Source organism: Micropterus salmoides, unplaced genomic scaffold, assembly GCF_014851395.1.
Source record: "Micropterus salmoides isolate LMB-PRFRI ecotype aquatic unplaced genomic scaffold, ASM1485139v1 Ms_hic_scaffold_4140, whole genome shotgun sequence".
NCBI classification, from domain to species: Eukaryota; Metazoa; Chordata; class Actinopteri; order Centrarchiformes; family Centrarchidae; genus Micropterus; species Micropterus salmoides.
This window is the reverse complement of record NW_024043530.1, coordinates 23,249-46,453: the sequence shown is the minus strand read 5'-3', so window position 1 is coordinate 46,453 and position 23,205 is coordinate 23,249. Positions and strand designations below refer to the sequence as shown.

The window sequence follows — 23,205 nt, the reverse complement described above, 5'->3', positions numbered from 1 at the left end:
AATATATTTATATATTTACATAAATATAAATATATATACATGTCAAATCTAACAAGCCTTTTGAGTGGTGTGGAAGTTTCTCTCTAACCCTTCCAACTCCCCACACCCCCAGTTCCCCTCATGCATAAATCTGCCTTGCTAATCCAGACTAATGAGGACCACAAGGACTTGAGTAAACATGCGAGAAAGGTCATTTGGCCTTCATGCCTGGCTGACTACAGTGTGGAAGGATTTTGTGGCCATTGTAGTGGTTACTGTGTGTGAAGTGGTTTAGTGCTTTTACTTTTGTTAACCCCCCTCTCTCAAGATGGAGAGTATGTTTTGCATTAAAACTAAGTTTTATATTGCATTTTATAGTGATACTAAATATTTTACTCACTGTGTGTCATGAGATGGTATTAACTCAATGGTATAGCAGCACACTGTTTCTGTAGTAACTGCAGCTTGTGCTATTTGGGTTATGTTTTAAAGTTTCCATCAGGCGTGTTGTCCCATTTGTAAAATTTCCACCCTAGATGACAGCATAGAAATTGACTGCATTATATAGTTTTCCACTTGACTGAAACTTATACTGTAAGTGGCAAATTTTATTTTATCTGTTCAGCACCATTACCATCATCATTGCTCTGAGTCATTGGAAAAAAATGTCCAAAACATTTTCGCAAGCTAAGAAAAAAACTGCCCTGTATTCTGCTTTGACTAAGTGTCTCTTTAGATACTCCAATGAGCTTCAAGGATAGGTTCACATTTTGTCAAGTTTGCTATTACACGTATATTTAATAGTTATTATTAGTCATTGTTATCGTTCTTCCTGCCCATACTGGATGTGAAGAAACCCCATAAATCAATGTATGTTACTCTGTTTCAGTACAATATTCACATATTACATATCTCTTTACATATGGTGTATTTGAGCATGTCAATATTGTTTAACACTAAAGTAATATTTCCCAGTGAATAAATGAGCAGTGTTGCCTTAGAGAGATGGAAAGAAATTTAGTGAAAATGACATGAAGCAAAAAATACTTCTAGTGGTGACTATTTGGAGTTACATTTACATTGCTTCAGAATGGATTTATATTTTCCTGTGTATGTCGTGTCCAGGTTGCCCAGACGTTCTACATTACCATCAAGCCAGTGGACGACTCCCTGCCTCTGCTCCAGGTTCCTGGTATGAGGGTCCAGGAAGGAGTGAGGAAGACCATCACCGAATTTGAGCTGAAAGCCACAGATGCAGACACTGAAGTAGGACACTGGCTTCACAAATCCCTGAAATGCTTCGGCAACCTTCATTATTTATTTCTCTTTTTAATCAGTTTAGAAAGGAGCAGGACCTCTAAATAATAGTTGGATATCAGCAGCTAAGCTGGCAAAACTAAGCTTTGTAAGCTGGCCTCTGTTGTTTAGAAAGACGGCTGTTCTCTACAGCTTTATTTTCTCTGGCAACAACATTTCAAAGACTATTTCCTGTTGCTTAAAGGAAAAAACCCTGTTAATCCCATCAATCTGCCATCTTTGGTGCACTCCAGGAGTTATTTTGTGATTATTGCAATTTCCTGTCTTCCTGCATCTACTTTCTCTGAACAACCTTGCCTACATCTACTGCAATTACAGATTTTCTCTTTATTTCACAAGATGTCTTTTAAAAGCCACTAAATGTTATGTGGTATACGTATATGTACTAACTTCTAATTATATGTGCTAACAAAGCAAAATAAGAATTGCCTGTTCTTCTAGAAAAGATTTCCCACAGTATGATTGTTGAAGTTGCAAAATAATAATGATGAAAAATTTTAAAAATAAACCCTCACTGTTTCACTGATTCTTACTAACAAACTGACACCACACATAACATACTCAACACTCATTCAAACTGTCTCCTCTCCTCCATTCCTCTCCCTCCATTTTGTTCTGCTAAAACACAACGTTGTCCAGGCGGAGTCCATTGTCTTCACTGTCGTCCAGGCTCCACGTCACGGCACCATAGAGCGCACGGGCAATGGCCAACATTACCGGCAGACCAGCAGTTTCACCATGGATGACATCTACCAGAACCGCATCAGCTACAACCACGACGGCTCCAACTCGCTCAAAGACCGCTTCACCTTCACTGTGGCTGATGGCACCAACCTGCTGTTCATGGTGGAAGAGGGCAGCAAGGAGGTAAAAACGTGCACCTGTGTGGGCTTGTTTTACCATATTTGTGGGGTCCAAAACAGGGAGCCCATTACACTTGTAGGGTCCGACAGCTTTGTTGGAACCAAAATGCTAGACCCACAGGGTTAAAGGGGCTGTGTGTAGTTTACAGTGGCCCCTAGCGATGAGGTTTTAAATTGCAACCACTGCATTTCAAGCGTGTGCTCCTGCGCGTGCTTGAACTCATGAGGGAGCACTCAACTTTACAGTAATAGTTTTATTAGCATGACATTGAACCACCTTATCCATAATAACGTAGCTGGCTGCCCCTGCCTTGCATCACTATAGGCTAGTATAAACAAATCGTTACATCATTTTTTGCAGGCTAAAATCGACACAATACTGGTACACAGGATAGTAATATGCTATGAAGCAACACTGCATTGTGGCCAAGCAGAATTTACCCTTGGGGACAATAAAGTTAACCTAAACTAACCTAATGTGGATCACGTTAGCTGGTGAAGTAATGTGGAAAGACATACAACTATAGTATTTTGCAATAGATAACATGTTAGATGTCACCCGACATCGATCTGATTCTCGTTTGGCCTTATGGGATTCAACACTTAAAACTTTTTCCTTTTTGTCCTCACTGGAAGATTGTGTTGCAGTCGGTGTTATGCTGGGAGCTTGTTGTTTTATGGTGTTAGCGGACTCCATTTTGTTTGCTGTGGTGTTGTTGCTGTGTGTACAGTTCACATTCATCAGGCGAGAGGGGCATGCACATGCAGGATATTCATAGTTTTCACTTGACGTCACATTCCAAAGAAAACGCTCCCTTGGAGGGCAAAAAAGACGTTACTTTCCGCTGCCTGCCAACCAGGACCAAGTGATACACTGTTACTTTGAGTTTGTTACTTTTGCGTTGCCAAAAGGCTGGATGGTTGTTGTGCTTTTGGATCCACTAATCGATGAGGAGACAAGCCTGGGCTGTGGTTTTTAACAGCGGGAAAATGGCAGTGGGTGCTGTTTATGGATCGAAAGTACCAACACTTGCAGTTTGTGTCCATATCTACTGTATCTTTTTCTTGAGTTGAAAGGTGATTCAAATAAAATTTAACAGCTTTTGCGGCGTCTCTACGAGGGAGTCCGGTGTGAGCAGCTATCTTGGTCTGTTGTTTTGCCCTCCAGGTCAACACACATGTCACGTGACTGAAAACTATGAATAGGACGTAAAATAGTGGCAGTTCCAAGCAACAGAGAAAGCAGGCATGTTGTTCATTTTTGTGTGAGGTTACAGTCCGTTTACAAATAGACAATAAAAAAGTGATTAACTGATAAGTGATTTCATTGTAAAACTACATAAAGCCCCTTAAAAGTACTGAGAGAGTTAAGACTTGGTTTTAGGGTTAGTGATTTCAAACTTAGTGATGGTTAAGGTTAGGATCAGGGGAATTCATTATCTCAATGACAGCTCCCCATGAATATAGTGACACAAGGCTATAGTGTGTGTGCACTGACATTTTTACCACAGCTGGAAGGCAAAATTTGCAGTCAGATTTTGTGTTGGCGTGTGTGTGTGTGTGTATGAGGCAGCTTCCTGACATTTTTATTACAGCTAGATGATTGAATTAGCAAAGGCCACGGTTGGGTGCGTCTGTGTGTGTGTGTGTGTGTGTGTGTGTGTATTTGATGGTAGATATTGTTGTGTGTGTGTGTCGGGATGTAGGGGTGGTGGAGTCACTGCTCTGACCTTTTTTAATGACGGAAGGGGTGAATCAGCAGTTTGTGTGACTGCTATTATACTTCTCACTTTGTGAGGTGTTTTTTTGAAAAGTGATGCTATTTGGATAAGTGAGGCATTATTTGAAAATAAGGGCATTTTGAAAGGAGAAGACATTTTTGGAAAATTAGAACAATTTTAGAAAAGTGTCTGGAAAGCAACGCAGAGTAGTACTTACACAGTTTAGTGTAGCAGAAGTTTTGTAATTTCTTACTTCTTACCTGATAATCATCTTGCAATCCCTCAGATTCATCTTGCCCTCCCCAGTGGCTTGTTGTCTGGGCTAGACCAGAAACCACTGGTCTAGAATGCATTAAAAGAGGGTCCTCACAAGTATGATCTTCAGTACGTGTGTGCGTTAATGTCAGCTTCATGGCGGTAGTTATAGGTATGTCAATTTAGCCGTCCCTCAGCTGCACTCCGCCACCTGTCACTACAAATGGTCCTTGATTAAGTAAATGACAGCAGGCAGGTATTGATATCCCCAGTCACACACACACACACACACACACACACTCTTCCCAGGCTTGCGTTTATTATCTTTCAATTGCCTGGGTTCATTTGGCTCAATGGTCACACGTGGTCTGCAGCTCAAAAGACGGTTTGTGGCCTTAACGTTGCTGGTGTTTAGGTGAACTTGTTCCCACTGGAGCTGCCGTGTTATTAAATAATTTATGAGCTCATATAACACCCTTCGGATGAACACATCCTTCAAATGGCACCTGTCAAACTTGGCCTTAACAGCATCTGTGTGATGACAGGCTGCTCTCTCTGTATTCCCTCTTGCACCTCCAACATAATGCTGTAACTAGTAATATTGGAGTAGTTTGTCTGATTTAGCCTGTCATCACATCTTGAAGGGGGATAAATCAATAAAGTAATAACCGGCAGTGCTTGTTTTTTGCCCCTATAACATTCAGCCTGTATCCAGTTCATGAGAACTTTTCCATTTCCTTGTTTTAACGACTCGTTCTTATCAAAAGGTTGTCTAAACGTTTGTCTGTGTGAAGTAGTTCAAAGGGGAAACTGTTGCACAATGAAGTCTCTATGTTATCCGGTGTATCCATGACAGTTTCTGCAGCCAGATGTTGCTGCTGATTTATTTTGTTGTAATTTTTGGAGCACCACAAATTACACTGTATTCACCACTGTTGCATTGCAGCAATCTGAGACACAAATATCTTAAAACCTGGGTCAAAAGAAACTATTAGTAATTGAGAATTGAGATGTGAATGTGTGATATTTTCGATGAACAGGTCGAGGTCCAACAAGTTTTAAAGGGAATTAAAACAACTTAAGTAGTTAAATCCTCTTTCTTGAGACTGTCCATTAAATTATTCTCGAAAGTATATCCACCATCTTCAAAAATCTATTTTTATTAACTTTTTTGGGATTGCAGATAGTGACGGCTGCACCACAGAAGTTCAAGATCGATATTCTGCCAGTTGACGATGGCACTCCGCGTATCGTCAGCAACCTGGGACTGCAGTGGCTGGAGTACATGGAAAACAAGGTACAAGATCATCTCTTCATATATGTCTCCCCAAACATACAATACATACAGTTTTTGCTCAGTTTCATGGTGATGTTTAATAGCTGTAAAGGGAGTAATGATGGACCCAGTGATGCAGATCTTATTTTCTAATTAATTTACCTTTTAAATTGCCACAGTTAAGTTGCATTGCACTGAACCTTTAAATACTTCCTTCCTGCTCATTGGTCTCAATTAGAGGACTGTGGTTTCGCTGGACATTTTACAGATAAAAAGGTTTGAATGAGCAGGAGGTTGTTGCAGAGTGGTCTGCATGCTTAGAAATTTGTCCTTAAGTAAATGTAAATTTTAAGAATGACTTGATTGTGTATAAACAGCTCTGTTTCTTCTCTGGCTGGCTGTATCACAGTAACTTATTAAACATGTTGTTGTGATCGACATAAGTGCAAAGAGAAGCTCTAGCACTGTGCGCTCACAATGTGTAATTTACTTGCTCCCCCTGCTGGTTTGAACACCTCAACACAATGCGACCACTAGTTTCTATGGCAGTCATTGTAGAAATGTCACCTTGTTCATTTATCCTGAGTCTGTGCCATGTTTGCACTGCAGGTAATTTAGTCTTGGATGTTTTATCATGATGACCCAAGAGAATGTAAAAGGGATATACTAAGTTAAAAAGATCTGCCATCAAATGCTAATTTAAATTCAAATTTAAATTCAAAACAACTACTAATTTCTTCATTTCCTTCCACTTTGGCAAAAACACTTGGAAAACACTTGCTAACTCATTTGCCGTATAATATATTTGGTTATAGTATATTTGCCACTATAAGGTGGTCATTTACAGTAATTTCTGCTTGTGTCCATCAGGCTACCAACCTGATCACCAAGAAGGAGCTGCTGACTATGGATCCAGACACAGATGATGGACAGTTGGTTTACGAAATCACCACAGAGCCAAAGCACGGCTTCCTGGAGAGTAAGCTGAAACCTGGAAACCCCATCACCACCTTCACACAAGGTACACAAGTTCCATGTCATTTTCTGGCCCTAATGTTTCATTTTTACACCAGGTGCAGCAGGTTGTGTTGTTACATATTTTTAAATCCAAGTTTTTTTTTATACAGATTCACTGGTTGCCCCTCTTCTCCTCGTCACTCTAGTATTTTTTCTTCTAAGACAATTTACTTTAAAGGATTTCTCAATGCCTGCAGAAGGAAAAGTGTATTGTATTTCAAAAGAGAAAAGCAAAAATTCAGTGTGATTTATTTTTTTTTTACTTTCTTATCCTTCAATCATTTTGGAACCCTTCTCCAGGTACATGAGGCTTCACTGCCCTCTCCTGTTCATCCTGAGGTGATTCTTAGTATTATGGGTACCACACCAGGAGGAAGTTTTGAATTGGAACTCCACTACATTTTTCTTCACAGTGAGAAGGAGTGTTGAGAGGTCAAGGAAGCGCTAGGAAAGGAAAAAAACTTGGCCCCACATGCCAACCTGCCCAGACTCACTCTTTCCTTCACTGAAAGTTTTCTTCAAAGGCACATCAGCAGCCGTGGGAGTGTTTTTCTTCGAATTAGCAGTGTTCTCATCACGAGCCTGCTTATCTTCACCTCTGGGCTGCAGCCAGGGATCAGTGCCAGGGTGCTTTTGTGAAATGTTGATCCTCTAGGCTGGAGAGCAACTCGAAACACGTCACTTTGACTTTTGGATTTTAGATTTGAAACATGTAAACATAATTTCCTTAATGACAACAAATATCCTATTACTACAATAAACACTTACCCTGAGAGAGGAAAAATGTGAAAATAGATGGTTAGATTTACTAGTACAAACTGTCAGCATCATTCCAGCTGTCAGCATTTACTCTCACATTCTGCCATATGCGCTCAACAACATATTTCTGTTCTGGATATTAGTGCTTAAATTTTCTTATCCTTTGTGGTCCCATTTGGTTATATTTTCTGTTCATCACTACAAGTGTTTATTCTGAGCTTCCTGAAGGTCATTTGAACATCTCTCTAGCTCAGGGACTCTCATCCATTTAATGGCTTGCAGCCCCCAATTACAAAGTACTTTTGTACCTTTTCTCCAACCTCCTCTTGAAGTTATAAATGAGCAGAAATTGTGAACCAATGATGACTTTCATCTTCATTTTCAAGTTTTTTATATGTCTCTCAAGTGATGAGAAAAGGGCTGGAGGCTGCAAATTATGGAATCATTATTTCACAGAAAACTCATTCTTCACAGTGATTTGTATAATTAAAATTCGATCCCTGTAGGGACATTATGTTTTTGGTTGTCCCCTTACGCACAGTAAGGTACATGCTGGGTAAAGATCAGTGCAAATTGTCTTGTAGGACAATTGTTTAATTCTGGTTCCCTCTGCTAAATGCCTACTGCAATGTTCTGTGACATTCTTTTGACTTTCCATGTTCTTGTGTGTAATGTGTGATGCATATGATAGACTTTCATTCCCTTTGTGACCTCAATCATCTGTAAAAGAAGAGAAACAATAACTAAATCAGTGAAATATAATATAAATATAGAATGTTTGTTCATTATTAATCTGTTCCTTTCTAGCTGATGTAAACTTGGGTCTGATCCGCTACGTGCTGCATCAGAAGAACGTTCAGGAAACCATGGACAACTTCAAGTTCCTGGTCAAAGACAGCAAACCAAACGTGGTCAGCGACAACGTCTTCCACATCCAGTGGTCACTCATCAGCTTTGAGCACAAAAGGTCCGTAATATGTGTGAAGCTTTTACCAAAACCAACTGTTCGCCATACATGTACCTTTCCAGCATCCTTAAGTAAGATAACCTGATGGTTCCACAGCTACAATGTGAGTGAGAAGGCCGGCACGGTGGCTGTGACGGTGAAACGAACAGGTAACCTCAACCAGTACGCCATCGTTCTCTGCCGCACCGAGCAGGGCAGCGGCACCTCCACCAGCAGCGTCGGATCTCGTCCGGGCCAGCAGGACTATGTGGAATATGCTGGACAGGTAACTGTGCTTTACCAATGTAATTTATTTTATCGTTTTGTTTTCATTGTGTTTAGGAAATTTTAAAAACAAAACAACAAAATGTCAAAGCTTCAGCTGCCTCTTCTTCCTTTGGCTCATCATCCATAACTGTTGGTTGAACGAACCTTGACATCCAGTACGCACGTATTGACCAGTACCACAATGTGTCCTGTTAATTCACAGGTACAGTTTGATGAGCGTGAGGACACCAAAGTGTGCACCATAGTGATTAACGATGACAAGGTGTTTGAGGGAACTGAAAGCTTCCACGTGGAGCTGAGCATGCCTGTGTATGCGCTGCTGGGCGGAAACACGCGTGCCATCGTCAACATCAACGACACAGAGGACGAACCAACTCTGCAGTTTGATAAAAAGACCTACCACGTCAACGAGAGCACTGGCTTCATCCACGTACCCATCGAGAGAAAAGGTGAAGAACTGCAGCCCTGTTAACCTTTTTAACTGTCTTCCTATTTAATTTCCCCCTTTTTATTTAACCAAAAGGGACTTTGCCTTTTCGCAGATTCTACATCTGCTTGCTGCGACACTACATTGAGGCCATATGATGCTTTCACTGAGTGATGTATTCATATTTGAGGCATTTGAAGATAAAAATGCTACACAGTTTGTGCAATTTTCTTTACTGATATACTTGTATGTCAGTCAGAGTTAAATAAGGCATGGAGCACAAAACATACCAACCAAAGTTAAACTAAATCCAAGCAAACATGTCTATAATTTGGCACAGAGGGCAGTGACTAAAACCCCCAAACAAAACAAAGATAAGCTATACCATCATGTTTAAGTATGAACTCTGACGATGTCATGGCCAACATTCCCTCTCTTGCCTCATTTCCACTCAGGTGACACCTCCAGCACCGTGTCTGCTCTCTGCTACACCGTGGGCAAGTCAGCTCAGGGCAGCAGCCTCCACGCTCTGGAGTCCGGCTCCGACTACAAGAGCCGCGGCATGACCAATGACAACCGCGTCATCTTTGGCCCCGGCATCAGCATGTCCACCTGTGACGTTAAGCTCATCGACGACAGCGAGTATGAGCTGTCTGAGGAGTTTGAGCTGGTGCTTTCAGACGCCTCGGATAATGCCCGTATGGGGGACGTGACGCTGGCCAAGGTCGTCATCGATGGACCCAACGATGCTTCGACGGTTTCTCTTGGGAACGCCACCTTTACTTTCAGTGAAGATGCTGGTATAAGCTGTTTTCTAACATCCACCTGTACACCAAGTAGTTCTTTTTTCCTTCTGCATTTTCCTAGAAGTTTGCAGTGTTTCTCTATCGCCAAGAGAAATTCTTATTAAATTATGGCACACTCTCTTTTCAGATGTCACAGCTTAGCTTTACTATTTAAGAGACATGTGTAAATTTAATGATGTCCATGGGGAAATTAGGAAGGTGCCAAAAAGAGAAATTTCATAACAGCTATATCCAAGGATGTAGCATTAGTTTCTTGCCAGTAGTGCAATGTCTGTGGACCCCCTACCCTTTCCAAAGTTATTTACAAAACACTATACATGAAACAGAATGTAAGCATACTACCTGAACATTTACGTAGACTATTATATTGTTTTTACAGTTAGTCGTTACATGGCAGTCTGTCACATTTTAGCCTTTTAATTTCTTTTGGAACAGAGAACACATTTTAAAGTGGGAAACACAGGATTGATAGATGCCTTTTGTAATAATTTTATTGTCTTAAAAGCAATGTCATACATTACTCGGTAGAAAGATTTATGTTAACAGAGTCCTGCTATAAATACACCTCCCACTCCATCTCTCTGTCAAGCCTCTTCTGCTCTCAATCAATCACTGAGTCTCTCTCTTTTCTTTTGGTGGTACTCTGCTATAGCTTTAATCTTGGATAAAGGAATCAACCATGCAGCATTGAACAGTCTTCATAATTACGCTCAGCAAAATTAGCTGCAAAATTCAGTTTCTCTGTTAATGTATTCTGCTACTATTAGTTCATGACTTAAATTACTTTAGAATTGCAGACCAAAGCAGACTTTGGTTACCTAACACTGTGGCTGTCATTTCTGTATCATTTCTATGCCCTAATAAAATGCCCCAATAAAATTCTGCTACTTTACATATTTTTTAAACCTGCATTTCATTCAGGCACAATTGAAATACCAGTGCTGCGCCATGGCAGTGACCTGTCCTCTGTGACTTCTGTATGGTGTGCCACCCGACCTTCAGATCCCCCCTCAGCCAGCCCGGGGGTCGACTACATCCCCAGCTCCAAGAAGGTGGAGTTCAAACCTGGAAAAACTGAGGAGGTAAGGACAGAGACATCTCACCTACAACAAAAACATATTAAACTAAAGACAAGGTATCCTACTTCTGTTCCCTTAAGACAACAGACCTGGTCTAGGACACCTTTAAAATCCTTGTAAACGCTCTTGCTTCCTTTTTACAGACCTGCAGTTTGACCATAATGGACGACATCCAGAACCCGTCCATCGAAGGATCTGAGTCTTTTGTGGTATTCCTCAGTTCCCCGCAAGGTGCTGTCCTCCAAGAGCCCTATGAAGCCAACGTTGTCATCACTGACACCTTCCAGGACAGTATGTACACACAATAATGACTTTAATAAAACATTCACTTAAAATCAAATATGCATTTAAAAAAAAATTATTTCAGGCTTCTGACATCACATATGCCTTATGAATGATTGATATCTCAATTACATTTACCAGTACTAAGAATTTAGAGTCAGCTTTCTCACAGCCATCATCTCTCCTCTCAGTTCCCAGCATGCAGTTTGAGAAGAGTGCCTACATTGTGAAGGAGAAAGACAGTGTCCTGCACATCCCCATCATCCGTACAGGTGACCTGTCCTTCAAGTCATCAGTGCGGTGTTTCACTCGGACCATGTCGGCCATGGTGATGGACGACTTTGAGGAGAGGAAGAATGCTGATGAGTCACGCATCACTTTCCTCAAAGGAGAGAAGGTAGAATTTTGTCCAAAATATCTAGATCAAGTCTGTTAGTATCTTTTTTTTTTTTGTCAGTTGCCTGCCCATTCACATGTTTTGTTTTATTGCCCAGGTAAAAAACTGCACCGTTCACATCAATGATGACTCTGTTTTTGAGCCCGAAGAGGAGTTCCAGGTGCATCTTGGGACACCACTTGGTGACCACTGGAGTGGCGCCATGGTGGGCGCTAGTGACATTGTCACTATCACTATCACCAACGATGAAGATGGTAAGCAGGCGCCTCATATGTGATTTACAGCAGATTTGTTTGCTGTTTGCTGGTGTATAGACGTAGTCTCTGAAATAATGTGGCTCCTGAGTTTTGTTCATGAAAGAAAATGTTTGGTAGGATTTGATTTGTCTAAATTTCATGAAAGTCATAGATCATGAGAACAGCCTCAACTAAACTCAGATATTAGTTTTATTTAAATATCAGATATGTTGTTGTTGTACTATAAGTAGAGATGCCAAAAGGTTTTCTGTAATATAACTATTCAGCATTGCTTTTTGAGAAGTGAGAAAAAACATTTTCTGTGATCAATTTGTAAGTGTGATCTAAATAGTTTGGGCAGTTGTTTCTAGTCAAAAGAAAGACATGACAGCAATGTTACACGACTCACTAACACACAATATGTACCTTGTGTTTAGAGTGCATGAAGAGATTGAAACTAAGAAAACATGAATGCTTTTAGTCCTGTTTAGAAAATGGGTTAGTGGTGCACTTCAGCCTCAAAATTTAGGAATTTAGAAAGATTATCCTGGCAGAACCTTAAATTTACCTGTTCTTTGGTCATAAACACAAGAAAGAAAACAATTTAGATCAGATTTTGCACACAAATAAATTTTTCTCTATTGTTTTTACGTTTACGTTAAGTAACAGGGCAGCTCTGTGACCTTTCGTCCTCTACTGTTTCTCCAGCTCCCACCATTGAGTTTGAGCAGGCGTCCTACCAGGTGAGAGAGCCACCTGGTCCAGATGGCATTGAGGTGCTTGACATAAAGGTGATCCGTCGGGGGGATCTGGACCGGACCTCCAAGATCCGCTGCAGCACCCGGGACGGATCGGCCCAGTCTGGAGTGGACTACAATCCCAAGAGCCGAGTGCTTAAATTCACCCCTGGTCAGTGCTTAGAATTACAAGTTATGTACAAGTGTGTTTGTAAATCTAGAGACTAAATATGGCTTAAAATTCTGCCTTTGCTTCACTTTGTAGGGATGGACCATTTCCTGTTCAAGGTGGAGATTCTGTCCAATGAGGACAGGGAGTGGCACGAGTCCTTCTCATTGGTCCTCGGACCTGATGACCCTGTGGAGGCGGTACTCGGGGAGATCACTATGGCCACAGTGACCATTCTGGACCAGGAGGCTTCAGGCAGCCTCATCCTCCCTGCCACGCCTATTGTACGAAATGTTAAATGTAACATGTCTGCTTTGATAATGACACACGCACAGAACAACATAAAGATGAACAGCAGGACAAACTGCTACACAACACGTATTTGGCAGCTTTTTGAAGGACTGCTTGTGACTTCAACAGAGAACGTAAGCTTTTGTCTGTTCCAGCAGTGCTCAGAGTGTAACATGTTTTTAGCGCTTCAAGTGCCTGGAGCTAGAAACCAGAAACGCCTCCACTCCAAACAAAAGCACTCCTCTCCTCTAATACATATTCAGTAACTCCAAAACAGCAGCAGGAAACATGGGCAGCATTTTCCTTCAGGCGTTTGTTTACAGGCTGTTACATTTCTTTTGCATTTAACCAGAACCACTTACATTGAGGACATCAATTCAGCTATGTTCAAATGCCATTTAAATAAAATGTGGTGTGTGATTTGACCCCAAATGCCTTTCAGTTCCTCAACAGGAATCTCATCTGTGTTTGTGCTCTACTCAAATCATCTGGACGGTGTTCAAATAGAAACAATGACAGAAAGATGAAAAGAAAGTAGAATTTCAAGCAAATAAAATGTCATCATTACCCATCCTCCTTCCTCCTCAGGTGGTGTCTCTCGCCGACTATGATCATGTCCAGGAGGTGACAAAGGAAGGCAGTAAGAAGACGCCCTCTCCAGGTTACCCTCTGGTGTGTGTCACCCCCTGTGACCCTCACTACCCCAAGTACTCTGTGATGAAGGAGCGCTGTGAGGAGGCAGGCATCAACCAGACCCAAGTTCACTTCTCCTGGGAAGTGGCGGCACCCACCGACACCAGCGGCGCTCGGTCCCCCTTTGAGACAGTCACAGACACCACGCCGTATACCAGCGTCAACCACATGGTGAGTTGGGATCTCTGAAAAGGAATAGATGGAGCCAAGATGATCACTGCCAAAACATCAATAACAAATGATGTTGGCTTTGGTCTCACTCACCCTGCCTGCACTGCTGTCTCTCTCAGGTCCTGGACAGTATTTATTTCAGCCGTCGCTTCCACGTTCGCTGCGTTGCTCAGGCCAGGGATAAGGCTGGTCACCTTGGAACGCCGCTGAGAAGCAACATCGCCACCATCGGCACAGAGGGCTCCATCTGCCACACGCCGGTTACCACGGGAACCGCCAGAGGCTTCCAGGCTCAGTCCTTCATCGCCACACTCAAATACCTGGACGTCAAGCACAAGGAACACCCCAACCGGTGAGAAAGGACAGATGGATGGTGGCTTTTTAAATTGCATAAACCAAAACTGTTTTTGTTAATTTTCTTTCCTGCCCTGTGTGTCCTTGTTTAGTATCCATATTTCAGTGCAGATCCCCCATCAGGACGGCATGCTCCCCCTGGTGTCCACCATGCCGCTGTACAACCTGCATTTCCTCCTGTCAGAGTCCATCTATAGGCAGCAACACGTCTGCTCCAACCTTGTTACCCTCAAAGACCTACAGGGTCTTTCCGGTCAGTCACACACACTCCCATAAACACACATAAAACAGGGGAGGAAACATGAAACAGGATAAAACTCATGGTGAACTCTGTATTAGGGAGAGTTATCATCTGGTATTTCGACACCAAGCTGAAATACTTCTTATGTAGTTATCTGTTATGTAATATAACTTGTAAAATGGATTAGAATGGTGGTTAAACATTAACCAGATCTTTGTTTAAATCAGAAAATATTGTTTTCTGTGGACTTCTAAGATCTTTTTCTGCTAATACAAACTTTGACAACATTCCTCCACAGAGACAGGTTTCCTGGACGATGTATCCTACGACAGCATCTCTCTGGGGCCGGGTTATGACCGCCCCTATCAGTTCAACCCAAACGTCCGCGAGGCCAAGAGCATCCAGCTCTACAAGCACCTCAACCTCAAGAGCTGCATCTGGACCTTTGATGCTTACTACGACATGACCGAGCTCATCGACGTCTGCGGGGGCTCAGTCACCGCTGATTTCCAGGTACATCAGACCGTCAAGAGCACGTTCTTTCTGTGACCACCGAAAATCTATCAATTAGAACTACTTAACTACGTAGCAGATGCCTCGACTGAGTAGCTTTCCAACCTGATCTGGATCATCACCAAAATGTAATCAATTATTATAAAACTCCCCTCAAGGTCCACTATTAAGTTGTTCTGGGGCTTTTGACCCCAATGTCACACTGTCTTCATCATTACATGTTTGGTCACTTGTCATGGAATTGTTCACACTTTACATTATTCTGAGCACTTTGAAAGTCCATTCTTGGCCATGAAAACAACATGCACCATACCATCCGAGTCTCCAGAACGAGCAAGTGAATAGAGATTTTGTCAAATGATGTTTCCAAGGTGAACTATAAAGCTCAATCAGTTGTTAGTCTCACAGAAGTATACCAGCTTTCTAGAAACAAATTAAAAGTCATAAGATCCTTGGCGGAGACAATAGGAGAAATATGGAGAAAATGTTGCATGACATATACACCACAAGAACTCAAGTACTCAATCACAGCAGGTGCTCAAATCCTTATATGACCTTCTGAGGGTTCCCAGCCCCCAGGTGCAGAACCAATATAAACAAAGCTGCTGTTCTTCCAGGTTCGGGACTCTGCCCAGTCCTTCCTGACGGTGCAGGTACCTCTCTATGTGTCGTACATCTACGTGACGGCACCGAGAGGCTGGGCCTCTCTGGAGCATCACACCGAGATGGAGTTCTCTTTCTTCTACGACACCGTACTCTGGAGGACAGGTCAGGAAACTGACTTTATCGCTTTATGAGCAAATCATAAAATGAAGTCACTGCAAGGCATCCATTATGCATTTCTTCTGGATCCACTACATACACTTTTAAAGTTTAACCTACTCTGTGTATCGCAAAACAAAGAGTCTCTTCCAAATGATTATGAGAACATTTATTGCAGCTTTTGAAAGCAAATCATTTTTATCTTTCCAGGCATTTATTGTGAAAACGGAGCAGAAGAGGTTCAGGATGAAAATCCACAACTTTATACAGTTTACATGCTTTTTTAAAACTTTCTTTTAAGATTAATTTAGGGATGGATTTGGTCCCTGTTTGCAAACATCTGACACATTATGTGAAATGATCAGAATCCATATATGCTGTTTTATTTAACAAAACTAAACCAGTGTTTTAATCCAACCTCGATCTGACCTTTGACACCCTTGGCTGGTGCTTCCTGTCTGCAGGTATCCAGACTGACAGCGTCCTCTCAGCCAGACTGCAGATCATCAGGATCTACATCAGAGAAGACGGACGACTGGTGATTGAGTTCAAAACTCATGCAAAATTCAGAGGTCAGTTCAGTACATCCACCACAACATTTCATATGTTTTGGGTCAGACAGAAGTCCATACCTCCTTGTTTTTTCTTTAGAAGGTGTCTGCTGTCGTATTAATACAACAAATGTACTTAGAAGACTGATAGACAAAGAGAACAGAGGGTTATTTTGGTGTCATATTTCCAAATTTCCTTCCTCCAGGTCAGTTTGTCCTTGAACACCACACTCTGCCGGGCCACAAGTCCCACCTGATGGCGCCCGACCACCTCGGAGGCATCGAGTTTGACATACAGCTGCTGTGGAGCGCTCAAACCTTTGACTCACCATACCAGCTGTGGAGAGCCACCAGCTCCTACAGCAGGTCAGTCGGTTCATCCACAGCCGTAATCAGAAGGGGTGAAGGAAGGCTACCATTCGTTTTTCAATCACACTGACATTTCTCAGTTCAGCTGGATGGGAAATATGAAAGTGGTTCAGTTAGTAGTTTTTAGTAAATGTTGATCATTTGCTCAACAGTGACATTTAAAGTAAAGAACAAACGTAACCAAATTTGATTTAAGATTTAGGAAAACATAAACATCAGGATATTGGGAACTTTCAGACCTTTTTAGAGTAGGATTTCTCCAGGGAGCCTCAGACAGTTCCTTGTGGAACAACTAGAATGTCACTTTATGTGGAAAACCTTAAGTCAATGTTTGACTTCTGATTTCTTTAATCATGCTCCTTTGGATTCAGAAGATCAACCCTTTGATCCTTCATTGTAACTCACTGTGCATTGGTAATAACCTTTCTGTGTTGTCTTAATGTGTATCCTTCAACAGGAAGGACTATTCTGGGGAGTACACAGTCTTCTTGATCCCCTGCACTGTCCAGCCCACTCAGCCCTGGATCGACCCCGGTGACAAACCTCTGTCCTGCACGGCTCACGCTCCAGAGAAGTAAGTCCCTGCTTGAGTCCAAACTCTTGTGGTTTGATGACGACATATTTTAGGGAGCCAGGTCACATGAAACCTGTACTGTCTTGCTGTTCTCCGTCAGGTTTCTGGTGCCGATCGCCTTCCAGCAGACCAACCGGCCTGTTCCTGTGGTTTACTCCCTCAACACGGAGTTCCAGTTGTGTAACAATGAGAAGGTGTTCATGATGGACCCGGCTACCGCTGATGTGTCTATGGCTGAGATGGACTACAAGGGAGCATTCTCCATGGGTATGAAAGGAGAGAAACAGAACTAACCTTCTTGAAACAGCCTTTTAGAAATATTTTCTCTTGTAGGAGTTGCACATGCGCAGTTCATAGATACGGACTTCTAGCTAATCAGAAGCAAAGTAGGGCAAGTCATGAGAAGCCTCTTCGGCGTAGATTAAGCTGTATATGTTCCCCTTACCATCTTAGCAACATAGACTGGAGCAAGAGTTTCAGAGTGGTGATTTATTAATCTGTAACAAATGTATCTTTCATCTATAAAGTTTTAACTGAGCTCTGTCTCTTCATCACAGTGACAATTTTATGTCCATTGACTGCCTGGAGGGTAGCTAGTGTTTGGAAGGGAGAGGAGAGGCAGTAGGCGGTTGTCTTGTCACTGTCTGCTGCAGCTCAGTGTCGGATTAGCCGCAATGGCGAGCATTATGATGCGTGTTTCTCTGTGTCGTCACAGGGATCAAAGGAAAATGGCTGTGCTACAAACGAGCTGTTTTCAAGCAGTTCAGAACAGAGTTTTCTGTGGGAGATGGGAACTCTCTTTGGGGTGGACTTTGGGCTTTTTCACTTTGCAAACCTATTACATGCACAAAAACGCATAATATGACCTCTTTAAATAATTTTAGGAGATTCTCTACTGACCTTTCTTTGAATTTTAACAACACACTGTCCTGCTTTGTTTCTTACATCCATATCCTGGTTATGAATCATATTCTTTCAGCCATATACAAACAAATCCTCTTCATCATAAAACCTGCAAACGACCGGTGTAGGATCTGAATTTATTTCATGTTATCAGTTACTAAGAAGTTCTTACCAAGATAATGTTGTAATCTTGACTTCTTCTAAGTCACAGATCAAGAATTCTTGTGGTTTATGCAGAAGAAACTGAAACATTTTTATGCACTTCTACAAATAAAATAAAAACCTGTCCTGATCTGTCTGCTGCCCCCTGCAGGTCAAACTCTGTATGGCAGAGTATTGTGGAACCCTGAGCAGAACCTGAACGCAGCCTACAAACTGCAGCTGGAGAAGGTTTACCTCTGCACTGGCAGGGACGGATATGTTCCCTTCTTTGACCCCACAGGAACGCTGTACAACGAGGGGCCACAGTACGGCTGCATCCAGCCCAACAAGCACCTGAAGCATCGCTTCCTACTGCTGGTACAAATATATATTTTCTTTACTCTGGTCTGGGGTACATATTTAAAGACCGTTATTCAAAATACTGCCACCCTCAGGTCAAATATCATTACCATAATCAGTATTATTTTATTTTTTAATGTTACCTTTGTTTTACCTGGAAGTCTCATTGAGATCAAAAATCTCTTTTACAAGAGAGACCTGGCAGCCAAGGTAGCAGCCATACATAAACACAACATATTAAAATGCTACAAAAAAATACATAATGTCTCCTTCACCACATTCTTTATGACGCTCTTAAATTTATCAATAGATATACACGTTTCTAATTTAAGATCTTTTTGCAAATTATTCCATGCCCAGGGAGCATAGTATGAAAATGCAGTTTTCCCCAGATCTGTCAAAACCATGGTTACATTAAAAAGCAACCACTTGGAGAAGCGTATCTGGTAACTAGTAGGACTGAGACAGAGAAGGGTATAGAGGTAAGCTGGAAGTTTACCTAGCATGCCTTTATGTATAATAATATGCCAGTGCTGTTGTGTCTGCGGGTGGTCAGTGATGTCCAACCCACCAGATCATAAAGAATGCAATGGTGAATGAGGGACTTTACATTTGTAATAAAGCATAGAGATGCATGATACACTGAATCAAGGCTCCATAAGATGGAGGAGGCTCAGTGCATATATAATATGTCACCATAGTCAATCACAGACAGAAAAGTAGCTTCCACAAGTGTTTTTTTGGCATTGAAATTAAAGCTAGATTTATTTCTAAAATAAAAGCCAATCTTCTTAGCTTCCTAACTAGATTAGGAATATGTATTTAAATAAAAGTTTGTCGTTTATCCATATACCTAAGTACTTGTATGTGGGCACCCTTTCAATGGATTTACCATCAGACGTAAAAATGCAAAGATCAGCAAGCAACTGTAGGAGAGCTTTTGAGAAGACCATTCGTTTTCTGAGGATTTAAAACCAGTTTTAAAATGAGCAGAGCAGTTTGTAATGACTGAAATGCAATCTGAAGCTCTTGCACAGCCTGTGCTATGGAAGGAGCATGTGTATAAATGACAGTGTCATCAGCATAGAAGTGTATTTTTGCTTGAATGTCCTTACCTAAGTCATTTATAAAAATAGAGAACAGAATAGGTCCCAAAATAGACCCCTGTTTTCTGTCTAAGGCACCATAAGATCGTTTATTACCACCATAGCAGCAGTAATAAATAATGATCCAGATTGTTGGGACCTGCAGGTTTTTTGTGGTCAATGACTTTCATAGCTTTACAAATTTGAGCAACTGAAATAGTTTTAAAATCAAACAAATCCAGTTTTCTATCATTTGCAGCTCGGCAGAATATGGGACAGGTGCATTTACATTTGCTGTCAACTGCAGACCCAGCACAGATAGTGTTTGTTTAACTGACTGAACATTGCAGCTTTATCCTTTATTTCATCTGAGCCAACCAGAATATGTTCAGGGAGGCTTGAAGCAATATGTGTACCTGACATGGTTTTAATTACTTTCCAGAATATTGCGGGGTTATTTGGATTCTCTGTAACTGTCTTCAGATAAAACTCTGATTTGGAATTTCTTATCATCAAGGTGCACTTGTTCCTTAGGGTTCTAAACGTAGTCCAATCAGCAGAGGTGAGCCACATAAGGGTAATCAGAGAAAACATACCTCAAAGCCCGTTGGGGACAGTTGCACAACGTTTCAAGGAAACATGTCGTTCAACCTGCAAACCGCAGACAGCGGTGCCAAATGTTTTCAGACTGAACACGCTTCTGCTGTTGTTTCACAATAAAATACTTTCTTTGCTAGAAGCCTTTTAATGTGAAATGGATACAGTAGATGTTGAGTCATTAAGAGTACTAGTGCAGTGCCTGTTCACAGGGGCTGAAGTGACACCTCCCTATGCTTTTTAAACTGTGCAGTGCTTGTTCAAAATGTGTCGTTTCACCTACAGCATTAATGACAGTTCAAAGCCTGTGGGTTATTTAAATTACTGACGTTGTTGTCGTTGACAAACCATCGTAATCTGCAGCAGAAATTCTCCACTCGGTCAGAAGCTGTGGAATTATACCTTTCATCTACACTATTTTTTAGACAGCGTTGAAGACAATTCTTTCTTGAATGTCACCATATAGAGCCATTGGTTGAGTTCATTATTTACATTTTTTGTAACTTCCAACAGGTAGATAAGGAACAAACCTGACTTTTTCAAAAGAAAACTTTGTGCCATAGGAACATACATTGACTTTAAAGTGCTCTGATTATTTTCTCTCTTCATGTTTCCTCTGCAGGATCGTAAACAGCCAGACGTTTGTGACAAATTTTTCCATGATGTTCCCTTCGAGGCTCACTTAGCGTCAGATATCCCAGAGCTGCAGTCCATGACAGCCATGCCGGGCGTCGACGGCTTTACAATGAAGGTTGATGCTCTCTACAAGGTGTGTGGAAACACCTGCGCTACATCATGTGTTGTGTTGAACTTCTTCCCCCATTGAGTGATTTGATGGACGTTTACTTCCTGAATTCAGGTTCCCATAGATATATTTTAGGGATTATTATTTTCATGGGGAACAAGACTAGGAGCTTTTATGTTTTAATTGTGTAAAGTCAACTTTACATGAGCATACAGACCTGGATATTGTGGACTTATTTTTGAGAAATGTTGATGTTTATCTGTTTAGCCAACTTCCCACAAGCTTAAATGAGCTTCCACCAATCAGAGACTGTTACCATGAACATGTTACCTAATTTAAAGTGAATAGTGGGCAGTTGCATTGTGGGTAATGTAGGCAACAACTTTTCTCCAATTGTCTGCATTGAATTAGAGTTTTTTGAATCTTATGATGTTATAGGAGTGCGATGATATTTCACTGGACTCTCTTTAAGCATCTTACGTTGTTCGCTGATTTAACAGGCAGTTGGATGTCAAAGCATAAAGTCTTTACATTGTGACTTTTCAAAAGTGGCACTTATGGTAAAATGTTGGTGAATCCAGGCTGCTGAAATAAAAGACAGATTTGTTCAGTGCAGTAGCTAACCCCCTCCTTCTTTCTCTCTATTGATTGACAGGTGGAGGCGGGGCACCAGTGGTACCTGCAGGTGATTTATGTGATCAGCCCGGAGTCGCGGTCCAGCCCCAGGATTCAGCGCTCGTTGACCTATGAGCTGAGCCGCTCCAAGCGCGACCTGGTTGATCGCAGCGGGCGTCTGACGCTGGACGAGTCGCTGATCTACGACAATGAGGGCGACCAGGTGAAGAACGGCACCAACATGAAGTCGCTCTACCTGGAGGCCGGGCCCACAGCAACCTTCAACGCCCACATGGGCAGCACGGTGGGCGGGGGAGTGGCAGCCGTCACCCTGCTGGTCCTGGTCCTGCTGGCCTCCTGCTTCCTGTTCCGCCGCTGCCGACAGTCGGGCAAGAAGAAGAGCAAGAAAGCTCAGAAAGTGTACGAGGAGTATCCGCTCAACACCAAGGTGGAAGTGTGCATGGACAAGTGTGTGGAGAAGAACTTCAGCAGCAAACACTGCACAGTGAGGAACATCAACATCCTCAACCGCAACCAGGAGCCCAACGGCAAGGCCAAGGTCAAACAGGTCAACCTGGAGGTCAAACTCCACAACAACCTCAACGATGGCACTGAGGTCTGAAACACTGACGAGGAAGGAAAGGAGAGGAGGAGGAAGAGGAGGAGGAGGAAGTAAAATAAAAAAAGGTATTTTCTAAAAGAAAGTTTGTACTTAAGGAACGAGATGTTTGTTAATGTATTTTTATACCACTTTGAAAAAGGGAAGAGTGTGACGTGCAGACAGATACGCAGCGTTGTAATCATTTCGCAACTGGGCTACCTCAGGAATCCATAAACCACTCAGCTGCGTGAAACAGCCAAAACATCTGCGTCTGATCATCCAAACTCTATCTGAAGCTGTGGCTAATTTCATCACTGTCTTACTTGACATTTACATCCTTTTTAGCACCAAAATGGTGACTGGTAGCTCAGACACTGGTGATTATTCTGACAAAAAAAACACTACTTTGCTGCATTGAGTCATTTCACTGCTACTAAATATTACAACTGTAGAGTTGCAGCCAGTGTCGAAGTCCTCCTTTTCAGCATTTATCATCCACTGTTTCTGCTGAAAAATGAACTCTGCAAACTCTGATTAAACAGAACAAAGTCTCATTTTCCCGTGGAGTGGCTTCTACATCGGCTACAGCTGCTTCTGACTGCTGTGAAAGTATTAAGCACGTACATTGTGCTGCTATTGTCCGAGGCTGAATGAGTGCAGAGTGTAAATAATAACAAAAATGAATGATACCTATTCAAGTGCAATTATGCCATACCCTTTGTTAATCCTTCCCTCATAAGCAGGAACTTTATTTGCATTTTTAAAAAACGTATTTCAGCCTTACTTAGAGACATTTGTACTCTCACGTTGAACAAAGAGATAATTCTTCTTGTTTCAACACAAATTCTTATTTTCTTGTTTGTACTGTACTCTGATAGCTGCCAATATTAAGTGCCATGCAGTATTTTTCCTCATGAATTTCAAAACGAATCATCCAAAGTGTTTTCTTTTTCTTTTCCAAGAGTGAGAAAGTGGACATTTCCATGTGATTGTTAAGACAACAAAGGTTTCAGATCCCGTCCACATGACTGAGCGCTTTAGCCTTACTACTGTTCTACTGAAAGAATCATTTTTTAAAATGATGT

At 41.8% G+C, this 23,205-nt stretch overlaps 1 protein-coding gene across 1 annotated transcript; it reads left to right on the top strand.

Annotated features, from left to right (window-relative positions):
• Positions 1–1,104: 1,104 nt before the first annotated feature.
• On the top strand, positions 1,105–22,885 carry LOC119887354 (extracellular matrix protein FRAS1-like; the record flags this gene model as incomplete). The annotated part of the gene is made up of 26 exons (XM_038698171.1): positions 1,105–1,245; positions 1,936–2,163; positions 5,319–5,432; positions 6,282–6,432; positions 7,995–8,154; positions 8,251–8,419; positions 8,624–8,870; positions 9,304–9,648; positions 10,576–10,736; positions 10,877–11,024; positions 11,207–11,412; positions 11,510–11,666; positions 12,357–12,557; positions 12,651–12,838; positions 13,434–13,709; positions 13,829–14,061; positions 14,156–14,316; positions 14,603–14,817; positions 15,435–15,585; positions 16,044–16,151; positions 16,337–16,496; positions 16,957–17,073; positions 17,174–17,340; positions 18,290–18,495; positions 20,782–20,928; positions 21,560–22,885. Coding segments are annotated over 26 exons (5,139 nt in total), but the record flags the coding sequence as incomplete, so codon positions are not given.
• Between the last annotated feature and the right edge of the window lie 320 nt (positions 22,886–23,205).